Source organism: Leiobunum rupestre, chromosome 10 (genome assembly GCF_980474605.1).
Source record: "Leiobunum rupestre chromosome 10, qqLeiRupe1.1.hap1, whole genome shotgun sequence".
Classification (NCBI taxonomy): domain Eukaryota; kingdom Metazoa; phylum Arthropoda; class Arachnida; order Opiliones; family Sclerosomatidae; genus Leiobunum; species Leiobunum rupestre.
Genome location: NC_143393.1, coordinates 26,329,131 through 26,339,087, shown reverse-complemented (window position 1 = coordinate 26,339,087; position 9,957 = coordinate 26,329,131). Strand labels below are relative to the sequence as shown.

Below are 9,957 nucleotides of genomic sequence, written 5' to 3'. Positions count from 1 at the left end.
ATATATACTTTGTTTCGAGGGGGGCACACCATTGCAAAAAAAAGTAAAAAAATAGAAATATTTGTATGTATACGTTTCGAGGGGGTGTTCCCTGTGCCCCCCACTGGCTACGCCACTGCCCTAGTGTCTAAAGTTCGTGTACAAATCCAAGTCAGAGCTTGGCGATAATGTCAGGTACGAAAAAAGGTTCGGTCAGGAAATTAGCATTAAAACAATAGGAAGTGCCATCCTTATTAATCTTTAATCTCTTACTTATGGTAATACCGAACGTGAAATTGATGAAAAAGAAACAATTTTCTTTAATTTAATTTTAGTTTAGTTATATTTTTCAGTTTGGTAATATTCAGAAATAAGTCGACTTTTCCGCACTCCAATAAAATTCATCTATGATCAAAGTAAAATAAAACGACAGTCGCTAAGCCTTGGCCTGTCTTAGAACTATATTGATAAATACATAATCGATAATCTATCCTCATTAAAATGCAAAATATTCACGACTATAAATACAATGTCTAAAACTGGGGCAAACCAGTCCTTTCCGTTTCTCTGATTATCTCAGGGAAACGTCAATGATCTAATTATATTAATATCATACGTAGATAACCAAAAAAACGAAAAGATAAAAGTATCTCCCTCTGTCCTCACCACCTGGGTTACTCTTTTTAAATACTTCCACTTCAAATGATCGACGTAATAGACACTTGTAAAGTTGTTATAGCGGCAGGTAACAAACCGGCGCTTTAGGTTCAAAAAGGGTGACTCATAACTTCGGAATCCGTGACGCAACACGAGGGCACAAAAATACGACGCAATCTGATTGGACACTCGTCTAGGGCAACGCGTCATACTCGCGCGAGAAAAAGAAATTGGTAAATGAACAAGTTGAATAAGATCAGTATGAACCTAACAGCACTTCGTAGGTGGATTACGAAAGTCAGTGGCTCCGATAATGTTACGTATTTATACTCGGAGACAGCGTTGCCAGTTCTTGAAACTCAAATTATCGTATCGGAGCCAAAAAATCTCGATTTCAGAAATAAATAATACGGGAGATCCCGTGTAAATGTTTTTCTACGTCACTAGCTATTGTTATTGAAGATAAAGAGCGCGCGCTCGAGTCGATAAAGAATTTGGAATTTGAAGTCCACGTGCGAAACGCGCGCGCGTGCCAATAAAGTACTTATTTATATTCTCAAAAAGCTTAAAGGCCAAGTTTCAGATAATTTCATCCCCCAGTGTCGAAAAAGGGTTCAAACATCTTTTTGCTTTTCCCTTCGCTATCCCCATATTGATAGCGACGGTCACCTCGTCATTCGGACTTCGCGGTTCTCAAGGGCATTGTCACTGCGGACAATTTTGATAGCGCTAACAATGCCGGACTTAATCCTTCCACATGGAGAGGTCGGGAGAGCGAGCTGACCCGTCGCTATCGATGGTGGGGTTTCGAGGGGGAAGTAAAAAGGATGTTTGAACCCTTTTTTGGCAAAGAGGGGTGAACCTAGGCTTTTAAGCTTTATACTTTTAAGTTTTTATGGTTTTATTTTATGGAAACACCTATGATCGTACGCTTGAAAACTAGCGGTAAATTGTAATTTAGTGTGAAATATTTACCTGAAAATTGTGAAATAATTTTTTTTTAATAACACTTAAAGTTCCACCGATTGATAACCTATGTTTAAAAGTCACAGTTTAACGGGTTTTCTGCCAATTAAAAAAATTATCGTACATTATCGTACGCACCAGCATACTTTATAGTACGCCATTGAAAATATCGTACGACACGCAAATTAGCTCGAAATTATTGACGATTACGATCATCATACGTCTGGCACTCTGCTTAGAGGTAATGACATAAGTTAATGATACCATTAACTTATGGTAATGACTATGGATGAAGTCCAATTTCTGACCAAAAGATTTTTTTCCGAGTTCGAAAAATTCGTAGCATAAATTTTTTTTTTGAATTCTTTGCCGCATCAAATTCATCTAAAAATTCACAACAAAAAAGCACGTGTTTCTGTTAGGCCTTGGTTCTAGATCACAATTTTAAATGAGTAGGTAATAAAATAACTGTGACATTAAAAATTAATGACCAATAATGACGAAATATTTCTTACCATTATTTCATATTCCTACTGTTTTACACCTTAAAGTAAGCGCCTCCCCGCTAACAAAACATTATCCTGGTCTCTCATTGGTTCCTTTAAACTGACGACTTCTTACGGTTTTTCCTCCTCCTCCCCCCCCCTCTTATGCCGAGTATTATGTACAAAGGATAAATAAATATCTTCTTGTCCCAATCTTGTGAAGGGGAAAATTCGGAAATTGTCTTCCCCCTTTCCGTAAAACGTTCAGCGTAAAGATTCGTCCAATGAAATATGTACACAACACTGCGTTAGCGTGTTTAAAGGCTAGCTGCATTATCTTTGTGTTTGTTGCTCCTAGTTGTAACCACAAACTGATCTTTTAATAAATGAAGTAAATTACACAGATATCCAAAAATTCCATAATATAATGAAATTTTTATTTTAAATGTGCAGATTTAAGTCAACATAAATACAAAAACTTACATAGACACGCGTAATAGCATAAGTAACATAATACCTCTAAGTATTTTTTTACTACATCCTTTCTTCACAGTGACGCCAAAATTTTCCTAAATAGCGCCCCTGGGTAGCGGCGCCATGAACTAATCTTACCCAACTTTCGGTAACGTGAGATTCCAGGAATTCAGCGAGTGATTTTGAATACTGCCATTCTTAGGCTTAATGCGTATTTAGCCGAGCTATGGTTGAACTCTGACCCCTTTTGGATGACCAATAGAAAAATTCAAATCACAAAGAGTTTAAACTGCCGGGTTACAGATATGCTAGTCGTTTTACTGATTTATCTTAATTGGTAAAGAAAGGATATAATTAGGAAAAAATGCATGAGCAAGGCTACAAGTGTCATACTTAGAGGTGTTATGTTACTTTTGGTAATAGTTGTCACTACTGGCTATTTCAAAATTACTTTTACTACCTTTACGTTAGAGGTATATCAGGCTTATTTCAACGCTTTTATACCTTAACATGGCGGTGTATTTTCACGCGCAAAATAAATTTTGAGACCCATCGATTGTGACTACTATGAGCAAGAATGCCAAGAATTTAATAGCAACTGCAGGTGTTATAATAAATTATTAGTAAATGGTAGACGTTTCTAAACCTGTCCGTAAATATTTGAGTCGAACACTGAAATAAAACTCGAATTATCATCCTAAATAAATAAATAAGGGAAAATTGCAATATAAACATTTTAAAGATATCTTGGGGGTTTCCGAGGCACTTCGACATTGAACTTCCCTATCAAATGGAGTATCACGAAGACTCCTAGGAAACGTGATCTAGATACATTAATTCTGAAGATTGGAATTTCTATTGTTTTAGAACTATACTGTACTCACTTAATCAGTCATACGTTTTTCTATTGCGCAATGCATACATAGAAGCTTACCGTATATGTTTCGAAAAGTGGGATATCACCCAACTATTATTGATTATTTATAAAGATTATTGAATGATTTTTATCTATCGTTTAAAAATCTGATCACTCATCAACGCTCATAAAGCGAGTGAAACCGCAGTATGGAAATTCATACATAAAGCAAGAGGCCGTTGACGTAGAACTTAAAAAACCATGATTCGTAAGTAGCTTTTATTATTTTGCTTAGACTCGAGGATTATTACGGGAAATGGACGGGTAACTAAATTTAAATAGAGGTTTAATTTTTTTATACGTTCTCTACATTTCGATTTAAATTTCGCGGCCCCAATACGTTCCGTATAAGTTTCAAACGTTACTCATAGATGGCAGTGTTTATCTATAAAATGACGAAGCACGATTGGTCAATATATTAAATCCGCGTGATATCCTGATAAATTCCCGGAAAAATACAGCGTTTCCTGTATTTTTTTGGAGAATTTTTATTTTCTGACGTTCTTTTGTTGCACGTGAACGTCGTAGGTCCGTGAGTGTAGTTTATTTAGTTTCAATATTGGTTTAAACAATCACGTACATCGACATTGTTAATTTATTTTAAAATTCGATTTGCTTACTTTAGGGTCATTCGTAACTATCCGAAGATCTAGTCACCTTCAAAACCAAAAGAAAATGTCCATGAAGAAACTAGAAAAAAAGGGAAGCTCCCTTCATCGAATGATGGAGCATGATCTTCAATGTTTAAACAAATGTGGATTTTATGGTAATGTCCAATGGCAAGGCTACTGTTCCTTGTGCTACAAGCAAAAGAAAGCTCAAGAACAGTCCAAACCCACTATCCGAAGGTTCTCTAGAAGTCAGGCAGATTCTAGCAAAAGTAATGATCGGCACAGCTTGGAATTCACAAAATTTGAGGAGAAAAAGCGTCAACAAGTGGATAAGCGTACAAATACCATCAAAAGCATAATGAAACGTACAAATTCAGCCCGAGAATCTTCATTTGCCTCTCCGTTTAAAGAAAATCGTCAACCTAAACCATTTGAAAACATAAAAGAAGATAGTGAACACTTTGAATTCCTCAAATCCTTGCCTGAACTAATTAAGAATGATCTCAATAAGCACATCACTAATATCGCAGAAAAGGTACGCAAACTTTTTGAAAGACCAGTCATGATTGATGACATTTCGGAACTAATCGTGGAATTCTATCAAAGGATGGGTGAACGTTTCGAAATGCATCAACTTTACAAAGATACCCCTCATGAAACTGTGGATAAATTGTTAGATTTCACTGAAAATTATTTAATGTTGAAATTGTTTAAGATTGTGTTTGCTCAAATATCTTCTGAGAATGAAGACAAAGATTTGGACATTCAAAACCGTATTAGAAGGCTTAATTGGGTGAATTCCCAGCATCTAGAGTTAGACATTAACGAGTTGAAGCCGGAAATAAGGGACTTAATGGATAAAGCCATTACGGATATTATCGAAATGGATTCCAAACAAACACCACAAGAAAAACTAGCGAGTATTTTCAAATGCAGTAAAAATATTTTCACATTCCTGAACGTATCACATGGAGGTCCTGCAAGTGCTGACGAGTTTTTACCCACTCTGGTTTACATCGTTCTGAAAGCCAACCCACCTCTGCTCAAATCCAATATAAAATACATCACGAGTTTCAGCATCCCAGCCAGGCTCATGAGTGGGGAATTTGGATACTACTTCACAAATTTGTGTTGCGCCGTGGCCTTCATTGAAGATTTGGTTGGCCCAACTATCGGCTTAACCACTGAGGAATTTGATAGCTATATGTCCGGAGAATCTCTACCACCTGGAGTCTTGGATGAAAATGCCTCTTTATCGGAAGGACTACGTAGAATGTACCGCAATCTAGCCTCCTTATCAGAACTTGAAACACGTCAGAAGAAGCTAATGACAGACGCCATAAATCTGCAAGACCAAATGAATAATTTTCGTTCCAACATCAAGGAAGAAATTGACGCAGTCATCTATAAATCTCCATTAGTGTTCAAACCCTACAACATCCCTCTGGATGTTAGTATTGACTTTGTACCCATGGCTCTACGCCCCCGTATTCTGGAGGAAAGGAGTAAAAAAGCTCAAGCCGACATAGTTTTGAAACATACGGAAGAAATTCTAGTATCCCTAGATGATTTAGCTAATATGAGGGAGGAATTGGATTTACCTAAATCAGCAGAATCCCAACAACCCCAATCGTTACCTAAAACAGCTAGTCAAATTTACGAGGAGCAAGAGAGGAAATGTCATTCACCCCTTAGTAGGACCAATAACACTCCATCATTCATAGTCAATTTGCCCGAAGACACTGAACTAACGGAAGAAAAGGAAGAGGCAGCCACGGAACTGTCAAATTCAGAATCTCTAGCTTTAATGGACATTCCCACTTACGAACCAACCTCCGATCCCTTATCACCTGAAAATACTGGCTTTACGGTGGCTCTAAATTTACCTCCGCCTCTTATACCCCAAGTAGTAGATAATGAATAAGCAATTTTAAATATTAACTTTCCGTAACCATTTAAAGACCTAGATAGGCCTAGTGGTCATATTTCACACCAAATATTTCAAAATAAGAAAACAGTACCTTTGGTTTTTAAAGATTATAAGTTGTAAGAGTGTATTATATTGTGTAATCGTGGCTTAAATTCTCAAATAAAATTTAAAAAATTTAATTATCATTGATTGATTGCATAAATTTCTATAAACTGAAATTCAGATAATATAACAAATCAATTAGGGAAATTTAGTTGACAAAATTTGTTTAGAGACGGGAATGTAGTCCACCAGTAATGCAGAAAATTTCTCCAGTAATGTACGATGCTTCATCGGAACTCAAGAAGGAAGCCAAACCACTTATTTCTTCAGGGTTGCCAGGTCTGTTGATGAATAAGAATTAAAAACTGCAAATTGTAGTTTAGTCGCCCATCATACTTAATAAATTATCTACGGCCCGAAACTATAAGTGTTTTCATTATCTTTTTTGGCGAGGTTAGATTACAAGGGGCGTCTTTTAAGTTTATTTTGACAACATCACCGCAGATATCTCAAAAAGGGGGATATGAAGCAATTTTTCTGGCCCTCGCATTTGCACCAAGCAACTAAAGTTCCCTTGGGGCGGTACATAGAAAACAGCATGTTTTTCATCCAGCCAACAAAGTTTTCTATGCCTTTTGGGTTGATTTTTGCCCAGACTTTAGGAATTTCAATTTTATTTCAAGTTTTCCAAAATAATTTTTTTTAAGGTTGGCACTTTTTTGATTTTTTTAATAAAAATTAATTCAATCTATTTTTTTGATTTAAATCTGATTTTTATACAATTAATGACTTTTTCCTGTATAATTAACCGATATTTTACTTTTATCAGTTAGTTAATATTGAATTAGATAAAATTTAATTATTATATAATAATTTAGTTTTCTCACATTTTATATGTATTTAAATTTTTTAAGAACTTATTTTTTGCCAATCTTTATTACTCTATTGAAATACATTGTGTGATTTTAAAAAAAATCACATGATTTAAATCATCCAACCCAGATAGGGTGTATGGGATTTGTAGGAATGTCAGACCCTTAAGTATTATTAGACAGGGTTGCCACAAAATTTTGAGATTTAAATTCCCTGACCATTAGGGGTGTGCGAGTATCACTTTTTCGCTATCGCGTCGAGTTAGAGTTTCAAAATTTTTTCTTTCCGAGTTAGAGTTTGAGCTTGAAAAACTAAGCGAGCTTAAGAGTTTTAATTTAACCCTTTTTTTAAGATCCGAGTTTCTAACGAGTTTGAAAATTCCTAACGAGCTTTAAAATTTTAGGCGAGTTTTGAGTTTTTAACGAGTTTGAAAATTTTGAGCGATTTAAAAAAATTTACCCCCTAAAAGTTGTTTCAAAGGAGAAAAGTTTTCCAACTTTTCACGTTGAGCTAATATTTGAGTAATATGAAAAAAAAAACAGGAATATTAAATGAAAAAATATGACGTCAAATAATTTTAAGCGCCCTGATTGGTTGAAAATTGTGACGTCATAGGTTTTTAAAGTTTAAATTAACAACTGAGCATGCGCGCCTTATAAATAAGCAAATCGAGCACTCGGCAACACTTAAATTGACTGACGAGTTCTTATCGAGCTTGACCTTGGCGAAACTTTGAACTCAAAAGCTCAGCGAGTTTCCACAGAAGGCTTAGCGAGTTTCGAGCCGAGTACTCGACTCGAACTCGTTTCAAGTACTCATTTAAAACGAGTGCTCGCACACCCTTGCTGACCATTTAAAGAGATTTTCCATGACATTTTAAGGCCAAAATTTTTATTTTACTTTTATTTTCTTGTGTACAATTTTCATTGGTTAGACGCTTTAGCGCCTGCTGCCGTTGGAAGGGGAAAATTAGGAAATTGTCTCCACCCCCACCCGTAAAACGTGCCGCGTAAACAGTCGTCCAATGAAATTTGTACACAACACTGCGTTCTCCTTGTGTTTGTTGCTACTAGTTGCAATGTTGAAAAAATTAGCCAAACTTTCAAGGAAATGATAATCACAGAATTGGTCATTATCTAGTGTAAAATTACCTCCAGAAAGTATCCAGAGAAAAATGAATTCCCTGAATTTTAAAAAGTTCCTAAAATTCCCTGACCTTTCCCCGACTTTTAGGCACATTCCCTGACTATCCCCGATTTCCTTGACGTGTGGCAACCCTTGGATATTAGCCAAGTTGATAATTATTATATTCCGTATAAGTGATACATTATATACTTATGGTATTACAAAAACCTGAATAGCTTCCACCATGGGCCAAATAATGTTATTTGGCCTATGCTTCCACTATATAAAAATTTCTTATCAGTAGAATTATTACTACTTTCATACCTCTTAATGAGTAATCTATCCAAAACTGATTCAAACATGTCTTTATTGTCTAGTATCTGCTTAGAAAAAGTATAACTTTAAACAAAAATATTAACATAAAAATTTATAGAACAATACATACGGCATTTGCAAATTTGGTATTGATAACTCCCGGGCAAATTGCATTTACTCTTATATTAAGAGAAGCGCATTCTTGGGCCATTGCCTTCGCCAGACCTAGCAAGGCTGTTTTACTAATAGAGTAAACCCCCAACATCTGTGACAAAAATGCATTATTAATAGCCTTTATTTGTATTTATGGATATAAAATGTTTCATTACAGCCATAGGTGTATAAGCCGCTATTGAAGATATGTAGACAATGGAGCCCCCACTAGGCATAAATGTAAAATATTATGCCATTACCGATTTACCAGAATTGAAAAAGATAATTCAAATGTACTTTCTTTTTTCCATCTCTTCAACTACCAATTGTGAAAGTTGAAAGGCATTTTTTACGTTAATGGAGAAGACCTGAGATTTAGGTTTTTCATTAGAATACTAGTAATTCCATTGTAACTGTAAATTACCTTATCCCAGACTGGTTCAGTAGTCTGAAACAATATCAAACTTATTTCAGTAAACGTAATGCTTAGATACTAAGATAGCTATTATTTACTAACATCTAACAGTGGTCCAGCGTATGGATTAACGGCTGCATTTGAGACAAGAATGTCAATGCCACCAGCATTTTTTACAGTCTAAAAAATATATTAGTAACATGTACTCGTATACCAACTTTAACATACTTGTTGTTCATTACAAATTCTACTAAATGTTTCCTATCCTTTTCTTCACCAACATGACAAACAGTACCCAATACGTCCAATCCCTCTTTTTTCAATGCATTGATTGCTTCTTCAACCTTATTTTTTCTACGACTGCTAATGACAACTTTAGCCCCATCCTGGCCTAATTTTCTGGCGATTGCCAATCCAATTCTACAGTGTGTTATACATTACAACACTTTATCGTTCTGTTTAGCAGGTTAAAATCAAGGGAAATTCATAATTACCCTTCAGTTGAAGCTGTGACTACTGCAACTTTTCCATTAAGTTTTTTGCCGTTTTTCATTATTTGGCTTGTTGAAATTTGCCTAACAGTTCTGCTGCTATTTAACATTAACTTATTAAGACCTTGAACACTACGAATCATCAAAGATGATACCATTAGTCAGCCGGAAAAAAAGTCCTTAACTTATAATAATCTTTATTATTCCACTTGTGACGCAAAAGCGATCTTAACTATGAATGAAAACGCGTTGTCGCGTTTGCTATTTCGTATTTTTCAAAATCATTTTGCCACGGCCAACTTAGATCCACTGTGCGAGTAGCAGTGGATCGAAGCTGGCCGTGATTTTGCGTAATACGTGCTGCCATCTATTATTTTGTCAAAAATTAAAAGGTCACGAAATTTCCGCAATTTTTTTTGTATTTAATGAAAATAACATCCCACACATTAATTTGGCAAAAATGCAGATAATTTAAATCTTATAGTAAGTTTAATTTAGATTAAATGCAGCGTCACGTGACTGCTA

General features: G+C 35.4%; 2 protein-coding genes across 2 annotated transcripts; one reads left to right on the top strand and one right to left on the bottom strand.

Annotated features, from left to right (window-relative positions):
* Nucleotides 1–4,026: 4,026 nt before the first annotated feature.
* Nucleotides 4,027–6,205, top strand: Rabex-5 (Rabaptin-5-associated exchange factor for Rab5). The gene has a single exon (XM_090160351.1). It carries the CDS (start codon nt 4,153–4,155, stop codon nt 6,010–6,012), a length of 1,860 nt encoding a protein of 619 aa, XP_090016477.1. The 5' UTR covers nt 4,027–4,152; the 3' UTR covers nt 6,013–6,205.
* On the bottom strand, nt 6,179–9,654 carry Dhrs4 (Dehydrogenase/reductase 4). Its single transcript, XM_090160352.1, has 9 exons — nt 9,436–9,654; nt 9,184–9,361; nt 9,044–9,121; nt 8,951–8,974; nt 8,824–8,894; nt 8,703–8,754; nt 8,504–8,638; nt 8,383–8,438; nt 6,179–6,401 (listed from the first exon to the last, which is right to left on the bottom strand). Exons 1-9 carry the CDS (start codon nt 9,588–9,590, stop codon nt 6,287–6,289), a joined length of 864 nt encoding a protein of 287 aa, XP_090016478.1. The 5' UTR covers nt 9,591–9,654; the 3' UTR covers nt 6,179–6,286.
* Between the last annotated feature and the right edge of the window lie 303 nt (nt 9,655–9,957).